Source organism: Sus scrofa, chromosome 1 (assembly GCF_000003025.6).
Source record: "Sus scrofa isolate TJ Tabasco breed Duroc chromosome 1, Sscrofa11.1, whole genome shotgun sequence".
In the NCBI taxonomy this organism is placed as follows: domain Eukaryota; kingdom Metazoa; phylum Chordata; class Mammalia; order Artiodactyla; family Suidae; genus Sus; species Sus scrofa.
Genome location: NC_010443.5, coordinates 110,056,453 through 110,075,065, shown reverse-complemented (window position 1 = coordinate 110,075,065; position 18,613 = coordinate 110,056,453). Strand labels below are relative to the sequence as shown.

The 18,613-nt window shown below is 36.9% G+C and overlaps 1 protein-coding gene across 4 annotated transcripts in view; it reads right to left on the bottom strand.

Moving 5' to 3' along the window:
- Window positions 1-18,613, bottom strand: part of VPS13C (vacuolar protein sorting 13 homolog C) — a 174,251-nt gene that overhangs the window by 30,454 nt on the left and 125,184 nt on the right. For all 4 annotated transcript variants that reach the window (XM_021094365.1, XM_021094373.1, XM_021094362.1 and 1 more), the window contains 9 exons: window positions 17,885-18,274; window positions 15,272-15,376; window positions 14,236-14,400; window positions 12,003-12,131; window positions 11,592-11,725; window positions 9,418-9,544; window positions 7,434-7,669; window positions 2,214-2,355; window positions 783-923 (listed from right to left, as the gene is read on the bottom strand). In XM_021094365.1, the coding sequence (XP_020950024.1) occupies window positions 783-923; window positions 2,214-2,355; window positions 7,434-7,669; window positions 9,418-9,544; window positions 11,592-11,725; window positions 12,003-12,131; window positions 14,236-14,400; window positions 15,272-15,376; window positions 17,885-18,274 (1,569 nt within the window). The remainder of the gene's footprint in view (window positions 1-782; window positions 924-2,213; window positions 2,356-7,433; window positions 7,670-9,417; window positions 9,545-11,591; window positions 11,726-12,002; window positions 12,132-14,235; window positions 14,401-15,271; window positions 15,377-17,884; window positions 18,275-18,613) is intronic.

The window sequence follows — 18,613 nt, the reverse complement described above, 5'->3', positions numbered from 1 at the left end:
GTGAGATTTCAACAGTGTGTAATTTAAACAAAACTTAAGTGGAGACTGGCTATTAAATTAGACGTTAGGTATTAAGAAAAAAAAGAATAAAAATGTCCTACACGGTATTAGTAGATAAAAGGGAGAGATGGAGGGAGGCAGGAAGGGAATAAGCAAACAAGCAGCCAAAACCAAGCTCCAACACAGCCCTGCTCATTCCCATAGAGAATGACAAAAGAAAATCTTATTTGGGGATTTCATGAAAATTCAAAGGAATATTTAAAAATAACAATTTCAGGAGTTCCCATCGTGGCTCAGCATAATCAAATCCGACCAGCATCCATGAGGTTGCAGGTTCAGTCCCTGGCCTCGCTCAGTGGGTTAAGGATCCAGTGTTGCCATAAACTGTGATGTAGGTTGCAGATGTGGCTCGGATCTGGCGTGGCCGTGGCTGTGGTGTAGGCTGGCACTGCAGCTCTGATTCAACCCCTAGCCTGGGAACCTCTATATGTCACAGGTGCGACCTTAAAGAGGAAAAAAAAAAAAAAAAAAAAAATTCAGTATAAGAAAATATTCTGGCAGGTTAACTAGTCAAATTAAAGTCTCAACAGTCACAAAGTCTTTAGTCTTGGCTAATAAGTGTGCTGAATCTGCAGGATCCAAGGGAGGAGGAGAATAAACATATAAGCAAAAAGAAAAATACCAATTACGATGTATGATAGAAACTTGTAAATAAAAAAAGATTCAGACCCAAGATCCCCAAACTGATTAGATATATCTATTGAATAGGAAGACAATGTTACCTGAAGCCAGTACAACCTGGCTCTTAAACTTCTTTGGTGAGGAGACTGCTTAAATTCAACCTGAATTCCTGATAAAAAATCTCGCTTTATAGGGCACCGAAATGGGAGGCGCATTTCCATTAGGTCTTTGCCAAAATTCACCTAGAATAAAAGCACATGTATTTGTGATGAACTGGCCATTAGCAGAGTTGCTCATTTTAAATATCCATTTAGAGAGTTCCTGTCGTGGCTCAGCAGTGTACAAACCTGACTACGATCGATGAGGATGCGGGTTTGATCCCTGGCCTCGCTCAGTGGGTCAAGGATCAGGCATTGCTATGGCTGTGGTGTAGACTGGCAGCTGTAGCTCCAATTTTACCCCTAGCCTGGGAACTTCCATATGCTGCAGATGCAGCCCTTAGAAGCAAAAAATAAATAACTAAATATCCATTTACTCACAAACTTAAAAGGGAAAATATCTTATCTCTAGGTAGCATCAAAAGATCTACCATAGGATGATCTACAGTTGAGATATTTGAAGCAAAATCATCACTTTTCTACCAACGTTACAAGGAAAACAAGAAAACAACTGAGAACTTTTCTATTACATAAACTGTACTGAAGGAAAATGAGCCATGCTGTTTATTTTTAAAAATCCGTAATAGTAATGAGTAATGCCAGATAATACTGAAACTTTACTTTGCTTTAACAAAGTTAAACAATGCATAGTTAATAGCTTGGGTTTGATACTAATTACGTAGATTTTTTTTTTTTCATTTGAGAATGATCAACATTTATAGGGATGGGGGGTAGGGAGCACATCTGGTGACAACAACAAACTCAACTGTCAGTCATCAAAGACAGGACAAGACGGAGAGTAATCTCAGCTGTATGAATGAACCTGCAGCCAAGCTTCTGGAGTCTTCTTGGAGCACAAGTGACTTTCACTTTCAACTGAGGAGGGGCTTGTGTAGAGAACACCTTTATTTGTGGACATCTACTCATGCCCAAAAATCATTCACACTAAATCAATTAAATTGAGCAGGTTTTCTATAGGATTATCATCACTGAAACATACAATTCCGTATAACCTTTATTTAGCAATATATATGCGTATCATTTAAAGTAAAGGAGGAAAAAGTTTCAATAAGCAATTTTAATTTCTCCAAGATTTTCCTAAAAAGTTATATGAAACTATCAACTTTGTAAATAGATGAAATTATAAAAATGCAGACAAGAAACATTTGAAATGTTACACAGTATATGATTTAATGATACTAATTAAAAATGTAGTAAAGAATTTTATTAGTCATACCAATTCCACTAATAAGTTAGTTTCTGCATACACATTTTTACTTGGATAGTAAAATTTCACTATCCAAATTTTTACTTGGATAGTAAAACCAGCAATAACAAAATACATACATAGGAAACAAAACAATTTTGGTATACCTCAAAATTATCATCTACTTTAATCCAGCCATGTTCTCTTGATTCTAGATATTTCTTGTAGGACTTTTCCAACAAAATTATTTGCTTCTGACTAAAGGGCTTCCATTTCTGCTTTGGTTTCATCTCCCAAACAACACCGGAACTAAAATAATTCACAAAGAAAATTAATTAAATTAAATACACATTTAGCCTGTGGAACTATCATTACTCCAAATTATCACAACTGTCAGAGTCCTATGAAAATCACATTTATACAAGAGATTTTTTGTGTGTGTCTTTTTAGGGCTGCGCCCGCGGCATATAAAGCTTCCAGTCCAATCGCAGCTGAAGCCACTGGCCTACGCCACAGCCACAGCCACATGGGATCTGAACCTCGTCTGTGACCTACACCACAGCTCACGGCAACGCCAGACCCTTAACCCACTGAGCAAGGCCAGAGATCAAACCCGTGTCCTCATGGATGCTAGTCCAGTTTGCTAACCTCTGAGCCTTGATGGGAACTCCAAGAGAATTTTTTTAAATGCAAAATACGTGAAATGTAAGTGCATAAAGAAAATAGGCAGGAGAACGTGTTTTTCCATCACACAGTGACATAAATGAAATAAGGGACTGGCAAACTTTTTTTCATAAAAAGCCACAAAGTAAATATTTTAGGCTTTGTGGGCTGAGACAAAAATCGAAGTTACTATGTAGGCACTTTAAAAAATGAAAGAAAAAAACAGTACCACATTTTTTTTTTTTTTTTTTAGGGCCTCACCCATTGCATATGGAAGTTCCCATATGGAAGGCTAGGGGTCGAATCTGAGCTGTAGTGACCGACCTACACCACAGCTACAGCAACACAGGATCTGAGGCATATCTGCGACCTACACCACAGCTCAGAGCAACTCAGGATCCTTAACCCACTGAGCAAGGCCAGGGATCGAACCCGCATCCTCATGGATACTAATTGGATTCGTTTCCGCTGAGCCGCGATGGGAATTCCGACACCACCACAAAATTTTTAATTGATGAATTTCAAAACATAAAAATAACAACTGGGTACAATTTTTAAAAACCCAAGTCTGTTAATGAGAAAAACACCCTTGCTCCCTCCCTTCCTCTGTCCATTTTTCCTTCTTTCTGTTCTTCCATCCTTCGTTTTTACTGAGGCAGAACTGACATATTATTTAGTTTCAGATATACAACATAATGATTCAGTATTTGTATATACTGTAAAATGATCACTACAATAATATTTAACATTTGTTACCATAAATGGTTACAAAAAAAAATTTATATTTCTTTTGTAGGGGCGACAACTTTTTCTTCATCAGGGTTCAAAGTTGGTGCTCCCTCAGAGTTCCTGTCGTGGTGCAGTGGTTAACGAATCCGACTAGGAACCATGAGGTTGCGGGTTCGGTCCCTGCCCTTGCTCAGTGGGTTAACGATCCAGCGTTGCCATGAGCTGTGGTGTAGGCTGCAGACGCGGCTCGGATCCCAAGTTGCTGTGGCTCTGGCATAGGCTGGCAGCTACAGCTCCGATTGGACCCCTAGCCTGGGAACCTCCATATGCCGCAGGAGCGGCCCAAGAAATAGCAAAAAGACAAAAAAAAAAAAATCCTGTCATGGCTCAGCAGAAACAAATCTGACTAGTATCCTTGAGGATGCAGGTTCCATCCCTGGCCTCTCTCAGTAGGTTAAGGATCCAGCATTGCCGTGAGCTGTGGTATATGTAGGTCACAGATGCGGCTTGGATCTCATGTCGCTGTGGCTGTGGCACAGGCCAGCAGCTACAGCTCCAATTTGACCCCTAGCCTGGGAACCTCTATATGTCGTGGGTGCGGCCCTAAAAAGACAAATATATACATATATTCTCACCTGTAGTTGTTCTCTGACAACTATTTATAGAGGCTTCATTCACTTTCAAACTCAGAACTGGCTTCTCAAATATGCAACTGAACAGTATTGGTAACATCAGTTAACTCATCAAGAGCCAAGGAAAACAACTCAACTATTTGTCTTGTTTTTTAATTAACTACTGATGTTGCTCTGAATGCCCTCAAATCCTCAAGCAACTGCTCTCACCAAAAGGCTAATGCTCCTAAGTTTATTTTCTCTAGACATATTTCTTTAGCTACTACACTCGGACATGATTCAATTAATTCACCATAGGTAAAAGGCTTTCTTTGTGCAGCTAACAAATAGATCACTCAGAAACTAACTTCAGTTGCAGCTTCATTTCAGTTTTTGTTTTATCTTAAGAAATTCTTCTTTGATGAGATATCTTGTCTTAAGTTTTCTTATTTTTCTGGCCATTGCTTTCCTGTGAATTGGATATATCCTAATATGCGCTTAGTTTGGAAATGTAAAATATATTCAGTATAACTAAAATAGTATTCTTTTACTACATACATAGTGTTGTTACATAATAATGCTATGCCATTTTCTTTGATAACTGTGTCTCATAAGAGACATTCAAAATCTATTTTTCTCTTGTTTTGACATGATGAATATGCATTAATAAAAAATAAATAAAAGTTGCAGTATTTCCAGTTACAACTACATTACTGTCATTTGTTGCATACTGAGCAGCAGTGCAAAAGCAGCCATAGGCATGTAAAAGAATAAGCAAGGCTGTTTTCTGATGAAACTTTACTTATGGGCAACAAACTCTAAATTTCATATACTTTTCATGTGTTAAAATGTTATTTTTCTTTTGGTTTTTCAACCATTTAAAAATGTAAAAAAAATCATTCTTAGATAAAGGCTATACAAAAACAGGCAGCAGATGAGGCAAAAACAGGCAAGGTCATACTCTTGTTTGCCTAATGATGAAATATAACTCCATAATGCTTTACATAGCTTATTGACATTAATCATGACAGTATTAGCAATTTCCTCACTACATAAAGTGTTTAAGGGACACCAGTCAATGAACATAAGGAATAAACTATCTGCTATAAATTATACAGGTTCAGCAGAAATTCACGATTAAAAACTTCAGCAAACTAGGAAGAAAAACTTCTTCAATTTAATAAAGAATGTCTACAAAAAGCTACAGTGAACATCATACCTAATGGTGAGAAACTAGGTATTTTCTAAGATCAGGAAGATGAGAAAATATAAGCAAGAAGGTCCACCCTCACCACTCCTAGTCAACACTGTACAGGAAATACTAGGTAAGGTAAATGAGGAGAAAATGAAATAAAAGGTACAGAGATTGAGAAGAAAGAAAGAAAGACCTGATAACTTTGTTCTTAGATGACTGAAGTCTATGTAAGAAAATCCTAAAGACCAACCAACAAACACCTGCAACTAATAAGTTTCAGGATACAGGTTAATAGAAAAAAGCCAAGTACTTTCTTATACACCACAAAACATGAACTCTAAAACACAATAATGTTTACAATAGTACCAAAGAAATTAAATACTTAGGTATAATAAACAAAATCTAACAAATCTGTACAAGATCTATATGAGTCTGATGAAAGAAATCAAAGGTTTAAATAAATCCACATAATATATGTACATGTATATGAAGACTCAATACTGTCAAGATATTGTTCTTCCTGGGTCAATTTATAGATTATATCTGATTCCAATCAAAATTACAGCTAATTATTTCATGGATGTTGGAAAACTGATTCTAAAGTTTATATAGAAAGGCAAAAAAACTCAAAATAGATAATGCAATATAGAAGGAGGGAAAAAAGTCCTAAAGGACTTGCCATAAAACCGGAGAAATCAAGACAGTGTGATATTGATGAAAGAATAGAGAACAAATCAAGAGAACAGAATTGAGAGCCCAGAAATAGATCCAAACAAACACAGTTAACTGGTTTTTGAAAAGGATCAAAAGCAATTCAATGGAGAAAGAATAGTCTTTTCAACATATGGTGATGGAACAACTGGACATCCACATGCCCAAAAAAATGAAACTAGACAAAGAGCTTACATATTTCACACACTAAAAAAAAAAACCCTCAGTTCCCTCTGGGACTCAGCAGTAACAAATCCAACTAGTGTTCCTGAGAATGTGGGTTCGATCCCTGGCCTCGCTTAGTGGGTTAAACATCTGGTGTTGCCATGAGCTCTGCTGTAGGTCACAGACTTGGCTCAGATCCTGCATTGCTATGGGAGCTGGGAGCTTCCACATGCTGCAGTTGCGGCCCTAAACAAAAGCAATAAATAATATGCTGTGGGTGTGGCCATAAAAAAAAAGATTTTCACTTTTAAAAATATTATACAATAATGAAATATATAGCCAAGAGACTATACTACTCATATATACATAAATATATTAATATTACATTAATGGTATACATGATACCATTTATTGAACCCTTAATCTGTTAGGTGTGCAAAGAGCATTACATACATGATCTCTATATTTACCTAATTTTCTACTTTGTTAAGCACATGATTATCAATAGACCCAATGCTAGTTATAGCTGATGACCATTCCCCCCAACAGCTTCCAAAAAAGAACGAATCTTTTACCAAAGTTAGTTTGATTAAAAAAACAAATAGACAAAAGCAAGTATTTTTCTTATGCAGAACCAGAGAAAACAACTGGTCCCATTACTATTAAAAAGTTCTAAATAACCACATAGTAAAGATTATGTACTCATATCAAATACCACCTCCTCTATGAACCTTTCTTCAAATTTATGTCACCCATTCTTATTGGCTTTTCCAACACTTCCCAGTTTCTCCAGCCTCTATAACATAAAAGTTGCTTCTACTTCTGCTTTCCACGGCAAGAGTATATACTTTATAGCTTTTCTTGATGTTTTTATAATTCCACTTTTTTTTTCCTTTTTTGGCCACCCCCACAGCATATGAATGTTCCCAGGCCAGGTCCAGGGATTAAATCTGAGCTGCACCTGTGACCTACACCGGAGCTGTGGCAATGCTGGATCCTTAACCCACTGTGCCACAGCAGGAACTCTCTATAATTCATTTTTTAAAATATACACAAACAACAAAGAAAGACGCAAACCTCTTTCTTTCCCACCAACAGATGAGTACTGTAAGGGCAAAGACATGATCTTAGTCATCTTTCTATCTTAAGGGCACTTCAACTAGCAGTGAAAACAACTGTTCAGTAAGTTTTGCTGAAAAAAATATACAGTATATCAAATTCAGAAGAGGCATTTGTTTATACTCATCAAACTTGATATTATGAACTTAATGCCTGTTAAATATTCCTGATACCTTATCTTCCTTCTTCCATACCTGGTTATTCCAATGTATGAAACTTCTTGCTTGTTTTCATTGTTAACCAGTGAAAGGCCAAGACTATGGAGAGAAAAATTTATTTCATGGTTGGCTTGCTCCATTTCTTCTGCCTGCAGTGCTTTGGAAACCAAGGCAACATCATCAGTGAAAAGCAAAACTCTCTGGCGCCCATCTAGAAATGATACCCAGTGTATCTGGATGTTTGCGTCATATGGAAACTGTCCACATTCATCCTAGGAGAAAGAGAGATTTTACATTAAAACCACAAAAGCTTTTATTTGTGTAAGTTGTTATTATTACCTAAAGTTGAACTACAGTAAAAGTATGACTACATCAGAAAACTATCAAAGTGACATACATTAACTAAAGTTATAATCTGTTTTAAAACACATTCATCAATTTTTTTCAAACAGTGACAATGGGTATACTTAATTTTTTTTATACCTTAGCTTGAGTTACCTAGTTAGTGCTCAAAGGGCACTGAGCAGGAACAAGAGTGTCCTTCAACAGCACCAATTCCATAAGATGCTTGTCTCTCAGATGGAGAACAGAATCATTTAGAAGTTTATTAGAAAAGTAACCTCAGGTAAAACCAACCTAGTTCATTTTTAGGTTTTAATAATTTATAATACTGCAAACACTTATATAAGTCACACTGATAATTACACTATGGTGATAAGTTTATATTAAGAAGAGCCTTCTTGGCTGACAGTCTCATTTAATACTTAAAAATATGAGGCCTGATTTGGTGATCTTTTTCAGAGATTTAAATAACGATTTCTCTTTACTCTGGACTTTATGTAAACGTCACTACAGTTTATTTCAACAGGCAGTGTAAATACCTACTATGTGCTTTGTGCTTTTCACCTCATGCTTTCTTGGAAAACAAAAACAAAAGCAAACAAATAAAGGATGTTACCAGGAGCATAGGAATAGCAGGCTTTTGCTGCTGTTTAAAATTTATCTAATGCTTTTAATATATGTCAAAACACACAATTTTTTTTTACTCTAACGTGATCAAATTGTATGTTTCAGAGGGACCTATTAAGAAGATAAATTGTTTCTTTGTAAACTACAAAATATGGTATGTATCTTGGTTCAACTTTAGCTGTGGTGTAAGTTGCAGACACGGCTTGGATCCCGAGTTGCTGCAGGCCGGCAGCTACAACTCCGATTGGACCCCTAGCCTCAGAACCTCCGTACGCCATGGGTGCAGCCCTAAAAACACACACAAAAAAATGCACAAATACTCTCTAATCCTATTTGTTTTTCATCTATTTAATCTGTTAAAAATTAGATGAGGTGTGTTAAAATATCCTCAGGCAACTGTGTTTCAGTTGACTTTCAGCACTGTAAGTTTTCCTTGACATTTTAAAAATGCTTTGTGAAGTTCCCATTGTGGCACAGCAGAAACGAATCCAACTAGGAACCACGAGGTTGTGCGCTCGATCCCTGGCCTCACTCAGTGGGTTAAGGATCCACTGCTGCTATGAACTGTGGTGTAGGTCGCAGACGAGGCTCAGATCTGGCATTGCTATGGCTCTAGCGTAGGCCAGCAGCTACAGCTCTGATTAGACCCCTAGGCCGGGAACCTCCATATGCCACAGGTGCGGCCCTAAAAAGACAAAAGACAAAAATGAATAAATAAAAATAAAAACACTTTGTTAGAAGATGCTCATGTTTTTTTTTGTTTTTTTTAGGGCTGCACCTACAGCATATGGAAAGTTTCCTAGACTAGGGGTCAAATCAGAGCTGCAGTTGCTGGCCTACATGAAAGCCACAGGAACTCGGGATCCAAGCCCGGTCTGCAACCTATAATGGCATGAATTATCTGCAATCTAAGACCCAAAAGCAACTTATTTTGAAAACACTTTCAATTCATTTTTAGTTAGTAAAGACAAAGATGACTGTGTGAAGCTAGCTTGTCTATTTCCTTTGCTATCAGGTAATTCCAATAGTGCCCGTTCACATCAAATGATACCTTTAACAGATCGTGTTCCCCAATGTTTGCTGCATAACTCCATGTAAGTTTTCTGGTACCAGTAGGGTCTGCCCAGGCAAAGAGTCGACCTTGCCTTGGCAGCAGTACCATTTCTTCCTGTGACCCCCTGAAACATAAACAACAGATGGAAAATTCAAATATCCTGGTCTTGAGAAACCTGGATCTGTGGTTTACTGAGGAGAAGACTGGCACAAACATTTTATAAAATTGTCTTTGTTAGCAAAACACACTTCTGCCTAAAAATAAGTACCCTAAAATGTTAAAAAAAAAAAAAAACACTAGTGATTTTGAAGCTTGCAGGACTAAACTATTGATTGCCCTTTCTGCTATATACTCTCAAACAGTCCAAACAAGATCATACTAATGGAATTCATTAAGGTAAAAAGATGCTATCTCAGAATTCGCCTACAGAAAAGGTTGTGAATAGTACATTTTTTAGTAGCAGAGGAACTTTACTTGGTGCTCAAATTTAAGAATTTTTTTTTTTTTTGTGTGTCTTTTTGCTATTTCTTGGGCCACTCCCGCAGCATATGGAGGTTCCCAGGCTAGGGGTCCAATCGGAGCTTTAGCCACCGGCCTACACCAGAGCCACAGCAATGCAGGATCCAAGCCGCATCTGCAACCTACACTACAGCTCACGGCAATGCTGGATCCTTAACCCACTGAGCAAGGCCTGAGATCGAACCGTAACCTCATGATTCCTACTCAGATTCGTTAACCACTGAGCCACGACGGGAACTTTTCAAATTTAAGATTTTTAATCAAATGCAATGCACAAAAAATATGGGTCTCAGAGGAAAAATAATTGGGTCCATAACTTTGCTACTCTAAGTATGGTCTATGCACCAGCAGCGTCAGCATTACCTGGAGGCTTGCTGGAAAGTGCAAAATTCTGGGCCCACCTAAAACCTACTAAATCAGAATTTGCATCTTAACAAGATTTCTAAGAGATTTTAATATTGATACTTAAGAAGCATTGCTCTAGGAAGTACAAAAAACTTTTCAGAGGACTAAAATAAAAAATAACCCAATCAGGTTTTCATTTCAATCTATGCTTTATATCTCTCAGCAGATTCAAGGCATGAGCGTTAAGAATAGGTAAATTTAAAAAAAAAGAATAGGTAAATAAAAAAAAAGTATAAGTAAATCTGCAAGGCACTATATTATATATGTAATTCCATATACATATATATATACCTTACAGATTTATAATAATAATTCTTTGCAAATAAGTATTACATATTTTAAGGATTTAAAGTTATCTGCTATATCATTATTTAATCGCATCATCCAAGCCAAATGATGGCACAGTCAAGAACAACAAAATTCCTATCAGCCTGTACATTCAACATCACTACCTAACCTTCTCCTTTAATCTTTCTTTTTTATTTATTTATTTTTTCCACTGTACATCATGGGGACCAAGTTACACATACATGTATACATTCTTTTTCCTCCCATTGTTCTGTTGCAATGTAAGTACCTAGACATAGTTCTCAATGCTACACAGCAGGATCTCATTGTAAACCCATTCCAAGAGCAATAGTTTGCATCTGATAATCCCAAGCTCCTGATCCCTCCCACTCCCTCCCTCTCCCCCCAGCAGCCACAAGTCTATTCTCCAAGTCTATTATTTTTAATCTTTCTTTAATTATCTGCCTTATTTAATCTACTATTCCAAAAAAAAGAAAAAAAAAAACAACTAGATACAGATTTATAGGGAGAGGTTCACTGAGCATCACCAGATTACAAAAGATGATAATATTTAAACAGGTTCATGATTCCTTACTTGCATTTCTGAAATTTAAAAAGCTCAAAAGTCCAAATATTTTCTCTAAGTTTAGTGTTAAAAGTTATTTGGCAACAAAACTTGATCTGAACTGAGGTGAAACTATTAATAGTTTCATTTATTCCATTTGTTATGAATATTCACAGGTTGTTTTGCTGAAGGAATATTAACGTGCTGGATTACAGAATACTGTCTCAAAATCCGCTGAGAGAATTAGTAATAAATAGCATGTATTCCCCATTAGTTTTCTAAAATTTGAAAACACGTGCAATGTAAAACACATGTAGCTCCAAGTATCTCCTAGAAAGGGACTGTGGACCAGTAAAAGCAAATCAGACTTCCCAAGAACATTTGTTTTTCATACCTCTGTTTATATGTGAGAACGTCCCATGGTGTATGGTTTATTATAAGGGCAGGTGCAGATCCCTCATGGTAATCAGAAAAGCTTATGACAGTTGAATGTGTAGCAGTCTCGACATCCACCAAGAGACCCCCATTCTATTGTAGGAAAAAAAAGTATGTTTGAGGTGTTGGTAAACTGAACATGTTACATTTAGAATCTCAATCAGTTACACAGATAGAGAAAGACTATTTTTTTAAGTTCTTCCTAAAAAGTACACTGCCTCTGATTTCTTACAAATATACAAACAGCATTATATATTTATATACTACACCTTCAGATGATTATCAGTATTTTTTATAGTACGGTTTAATAAAATATTTAAAGCAAACTGTAAAAATCAAAGTCACTTTATTTTAAAACAGGAAAACTTACCAGATCTTCTAGGCTCAATAAAGTGCCATTATCCCGCTGGTTATAAAAGAACGGCTTGGAGGATTCCTCATAGCCCACCACTCTCACACAAAGTTTGCCTGAAAATTTTTCAGGCCAAAATGGAAGGCACTAAAAATATAAAAGCTAACATCAGTCTTAAAAACAATACTAGAGTATGAATAAGAGAGCAGCTAATAAAGTTTTCAATTCTCAATTGGTCATGATTCAATTATTACTAAGTTTCTTTTTTAGGTTTTTATTTTTTCTATTATAGTTGATTTTCACTTTTCTTAAAACAGTGCTTCTACATCTCATATTAAGATCATTTACAGTACAACTATTTATGAAGCCAAAGAAACTCCATCAGAAGAAAAGATACATAGGTGTTTACATACTTCTGGACTAATTACAAAATGAGAAACTGAAGCACTATTAAGATTGGCTCAAATAGGAGTTCCCACTGTGGTGCAGCGGAAATGAATCTGACTAGGAACCATGGGGTTGCAGGTTTGATCCCTGGCCTCGCTCAGTGGGTTAGGGATCTGGCGTTGCCATGAGCTGTGGTGTAGGCTGGCAGCTAAAGTTCCGATTGGATCCTAGCCTGGGAACCTCCATATGCCACAGGTTCGGTCCTAAAAAGACAAAAGACAAAAAAAAAAAAAAAAAAAAAAAAAAAAGACTCAAATATCTTGAATATTTAAAAATTATAATCTGAATAACATTTGCTTTTATTCATTCCATCTTAAGATGCACTATGAGTGGAGTTCCCGTCATGGCGCAGTGGTTAATGAATCCGACTAGGAACCATGAGGTTTCGGGTTCGGTCCCTGGCCTTGCTCAGTGGGTTAAGGATCCGGCGTTGCCATGAGCTATGGTACAGGTTGCAGACTTTGCAGCTTGGATGCCACATTGCTGTGGCTCTGGTGTAGGTCGGCGGCTACAGCTCTGTTTGGACCCCTAGCCTGGGAACCTCCATATGCCATGGGAGCAGCCCTAGAAAAGGCAAAAAGACCAAAAAAAAAAAAAAAAAAAAAAAAGATGCACTATGAGTGCACTACAAGTTCTTTCACAGAGTAGCTTATCCTAGATAAGCCAGAAGACAAGTGAAGGCAGAGGACCTTCCTGGAAGTCCTGACACTATCTTCCTAGCTGTTTGCTCTTAATCAAATCATGCTCCTGTTTGAGCCTCAGGTTTCTTATTTGTAAAATTGAGATTTTAGCTCCTAAAACAAAAGTTCCCCTGTTACAGAATACTGGAAAAATTCTATTTCTGAATAAAAAGGCTACTGCTGTCCAACTCACATCAAAGATAAAAACCTAAGAAGCATTTATTTGTTACCAAGTCTACAGAGATCATTCCAAGTGCCTTGGAAAGTCTGTGTCTCTTAAGAGGTTTAACCTCTTAGAAGTTGTTTATATTGTAATTGGAATCCCTCTTAAGTTTTTTTACTAAGTGTTTTAAAAATTTTTAGTTTTCTTTCTTTTTTTTTTTTTTTTTTTTTGGAGATGTACAGAAGAATGGTCCTATCCTTAATTCAGCGGATTTGGTGAAAAATTTGGGCATATCAAGCACTAATGCTTATTTTTTATGCCTGTTCTCTCCTCCACACTTAATCTTTTCATCTTAAATCTTATCAAGTCTTCTTTTTAATTTAAAGGGCAGCTCTTCTAGGAAACTTTCCGTTTTGATCTAGACCACAATGACGTCAACCTCCAATAACTTTACTGACCTAAAAAAGTATGAGATTCAATTTCCTTCCATGTAAAGTACGGGGGTTGAATTTTTGGAAATTGTCAAGGAGACTTCCAGCTCATCTATTCCAAGATTCTACAATCACCTCTCCCTTACTATATATTATTTTCTTCTCCATGTATTAATTTACATGGGTCTTAAGCCCTTCAACAAGTTTAGAAGCTTCTTGAATATAAGGACATTATCTTGACTATTGAGACAATACACAGTACACTATCTTTGTGTACTTTCTACAGTACATACCCATGCTTATACACATAGGAAGAACTAGAGGATAATTTTAACAGTCTAGATTGGGCTAGCAAATGGTATCAATAATTTTTTTCTTTTAACATACTCTTACAGTATGAAAGAAAAGTCTTCCAAAGCTGGCTGTCATATTTTAACACACAAATATGGTAGCAAAGTGAGTATGACAAAGATATATATAATTCTTATTTACATGTCTATACCTATTTGTATATTATAGAAAAACATTACCTCTGAAGAAGCAATATAGTTCCATTTATTAGTTGGCATTGAGCCATCAGATGCAATTTCACCAACTTCTATTTCTAAGGATGACTTGTTCTCAATGGTATAAAAAGGAGTCAAAGTAACTATTCGTGTAAGATTAAAGCTGCTCATTTTGATGCTAACACCAACCTATGGAAAGGAAACAAAAAGCTTAGCATTTCCCAGTACTTTACATAGCTTGAAATATGTACATACACACACACACACACACACACACACACACACACACACAGACCATTCACATACAGATTTCTCAAAATACTGTAAAATAAGATTTCTTAAAATGGTAACTATAAGCCATATTACACGACTGATTATCCTCTCCCTAAGCAGAAAAATTTTGTTTCCTTAGTTTAGCTCCTTCAGAAATCAATTCAAAAAATATCAATCAGTAATTTAAGGAGGACTTGTAATTACAAACAATTTTTTAAAATCCTGTACTTTTTTACATTGCAAAACAAGTTATTTTAAAATTAGTATATGATCACATTTTGCTGCTTTATTATCTGGTGTCAATAAAATAAAATAAAAATTTCAAAGTGGTAATAAAACAAGTCAATTAACATCAGATTATTCAAATTCTCACAGTTAAATTTAAGAAAAGCCTGGCAGAGTGTGGTATGGAGTGATTCTGGTCTATTTTCAAAATTTACCAAGATGCCTGAACAGTGCAACTCACTATCCTTTCTCTCCCTCCTCAGCCATGGCGTGCAGCAACATGATGTGGGATCTCAGTTCCCAGACCAGGGACTGAACCCTGGCTGCAGTGGTGAAAGCACCAGGCCCTAACCACTAGAGCACCAGGAAACTCCTTCAACTCACCATCTTACACTTTGACAACTTTAGGTTTTGCCTTGATACCAGCAGACACAGACAGATGTAACAGTCCTCCACATACTACTTTGAGTTCACATTTCTATACCCCTTGGGATCTTGCTCTTTTACTGAACTGAAGAAAATGTGAATGAAATCAAAGGTAAATAAGCAAACAAAATCTTACCAGGTATTCCATATTGTTGGCAGGACACTTCACACACCCATAATTTCCCACTGTATCCAATGAAAAACTATTAGACCAGGAACTAGTTGAAATTTTTAATTGTACCTACATCAGGGAACACAAATCATCATAAAAAAATCTAAAATACTACATTAATTTTATTTGATAGACACCTGCTAAACCACTAAAAGTTTATTTAGTAACATGAGACACAAGAAAAATATAATCCAAGCCATACTGCAAATGGATAACAGAACCACAGAAACTGTAGGGTCTAGTATAATAAAAGCAGAACTCTGACCTTCCCATTCACCTACGCAATGAGCATAGTGAATTTAAAGATGTATACCAATGATACAGCCACTATGGAGAACAGTTTGGAGATACCTTAGAAATCTATACATAGAACTTCCATATGACCCCGCAATCCCACTCTTGGGCATCTATCCAGACAAAACTCTCCTTAAAAGAGACACGTGCACCCGCATGTTCATTGCAGCACTATTCACAATAGCCAAGACATGGAAACAACCCAAATGTCCATCGATAGATGATTGGATTTGGAAGAGGTGGTATATATACACAATGGCATACTACTCAGCCATAAAAAAGAATGACATAATGCCATTTGAGCAACATGGATGGAACTCGAGAATCTCATCCTGAGTGAAATGAGCCAGAAAGACAAAGACACATACCATATGATATCACTTATAACTGGAATCTAATATCCAGCACAAATGAACATCTCCTCAGAAAAGAAAATCATAGACTTGGAGAAGAGACTTGTGGCTGCCTGATGGGAGGGGGAGGGGTGGGAGGGATTGGGAGCTTGGGCTTATCAGACACAACTTAGATTAGATTTACAAGGAGATCCTGCTGAATAGCATTGAGAACTTTGTCTAGATACTCATGTTGCAACAGAACAAATGGTGGGGGAAAAAATGTAATTGTAATGTATATATGTAAGGATAACCTGACCCCCTTGCTGTACAGTGGGAAAATAAAAAAATTATTAAAAAAAAAGATGTATACCAATGAGACCCTCTGTTATTTAAAAAGGAACTGTAATGTAAAACAATATTTTCCAGTGTTAAGACTTTTAATATAGAGCTATCAAGTTTTTAAAGTCTGAGAATATACAAATCCATGCCTTTAACATTATCCTGCAAACAACAAATGAAAATTTCTTGTGGTGAGCAGACTGCAAGACACAGTTCCTATCTTCAATGAGCGTCCAACTAAACAGAGAGACAGGAAATACATACTACATAACTACGTACATACTAATGATCCAAGATGTACTCAATGTGGTAAGAGCCAGATAAGAGAAATAAAATGATATCAAGGTAAGAGGCTAAAAGGTTTACTTCTGGCTACGGGATTTAGATAGACCAGATCTAATTGTGCCTCTCTATTAACCTCCATCTATTCAACTAGATGATAAATAAAACCTGAGGACAACTAGAGGTCAGACACATAAACAGGTAATTACAGTATCAAGTACTAATCAACACTCTAAGACAGAGGTTCTCAAAGTGTGGTCCCTGGGCCAGCAGCATCAGCATCACCTGGCAATCTGTGAGAAATGCAAACTCTCAGATCCTACTGGATGCACTGAATCAAACTATGGGGCATGACCCAGAAATGTGTTCTCAAAGTCCTCTAGGTGATTCTAATGTACACTGACACTTGAGAAGCACTGCTCTAGGGGAACACAGATGGGCTATCTACCCCAACGTTAGAGGGTCAGAAAATCCTCACACATGTCAGGCCAGAGCAGAATGCCAAGGTATGAACAGCAGATAATGAGGAAACATGAGACAGACGGGGAAACCTTAAGGGAGGAGGCATTCTAGGCAGAGGGTACAGCTATACAAAGGCCCAGACATAAACAGTACCAAGATATGAGTCTGATAAGGAAAGAAGGGACCAGAGCATAAAGGATCAGACCTTAGGCACGAGGCTTCTCTCTTGAAGGCCGACCTTGGTGCTTCACACATAAGAGGGCTCAGTTAAAACAAACCACATTCAACTGCTTTATCTTTTGAAATGCCATTTCATCACTGGTAACCTACATAAAATCAAGCTTTCTACTAGACACTACTTCAAGAACAGAAGTAATTCTAGGGTCACTGGAGAAAAGGGTACATCACTCTTAGGAAACCACTGTTGTTAGTTCCTAATATCTCACTTGATCATGTATTTCTTTTTTCTTTCTTTCTCCCTCTTTTTTTTTTTTTTTGCTTTTTAGGGCTGTACCCGCAGCATATAGAGGTTTCCAGGCTAGGGGTCCAATCAGAGCTACAACTGTTGGCCTAGCAACACAGGATCCGAGTTGCGTCTTAGACCTATACCACAGCCCACGGCAACACTGGATCCTTAACCCACTGTGTGAAGCCAGGGATCAAACCCACATCCTCATCAATCCTAGTCGGGTTTGTTAACTGCTGAGCCATGACGTAAACTCCTTCATCATGTGTTTCTTAAGAGTCCTCTTGGACCTAATTCATACTAGTGGCACTTAGCAAACAAGGAATTATGGCTTTAGATTAATAATAAATAGATAATAAACATAATTTATCTTAATTTGTTATATCAACAAAAACACACCTTGTTTTTACTAAAAATGTTCTTCTTCTTGAAAGAGAATAAAATAATATCCCTAAAATCAGCTGGATGCTTCACATGAATATCTTCCGAACGATATTGGAGAACCCGAGAAGTCTTGTTGATTAGCCAGTAGGGACTAAAGATGGACAGCTCCATCTGGCTGCCAATTCGCTTGACATGTATTGACAAGTCAACTGTTAACGTTTCTGCGGAGTCAGAAGAAAAACACACAAGGAAGAATTCGGGAAGTGTATCACAGATACGGAAATGTCCATTCCAGTTTTTGCCCTGATATTTCATCAGAACTAATTCCATTATTTCTCCACTGATTCTTGAGTGTAGAACATCAGAAGCACAGCCTTCTGCTAGTTCATGAGTTTCTGCTGTTCCCTATAAACAAACAAATAAGAACTAAATTTGCTTACCAATTTTTTAAAGGTCTCTACAATAGCTTCCATATTTTATACAAATCCTAAATAACATACCAGATTCAGATAAACTGACAAGTCTTTAAGGCACCATGTTTACATATTATGAATGTCCAATAATTAGAAAGGACTAAAAAGAAAACACTGTATCACAGCCAAAGGCAGAAACTGTCTTTTGCCAACTAGCAGGCCAATGGCTATAATTTCTGAGAAAAAGTCAGACCATCCAAGAATCAAAGGCTGGATTCAGGAACACTGGCTATTTTCCATTAAGAGCTATGTCATTAGATAAGTCACTTTG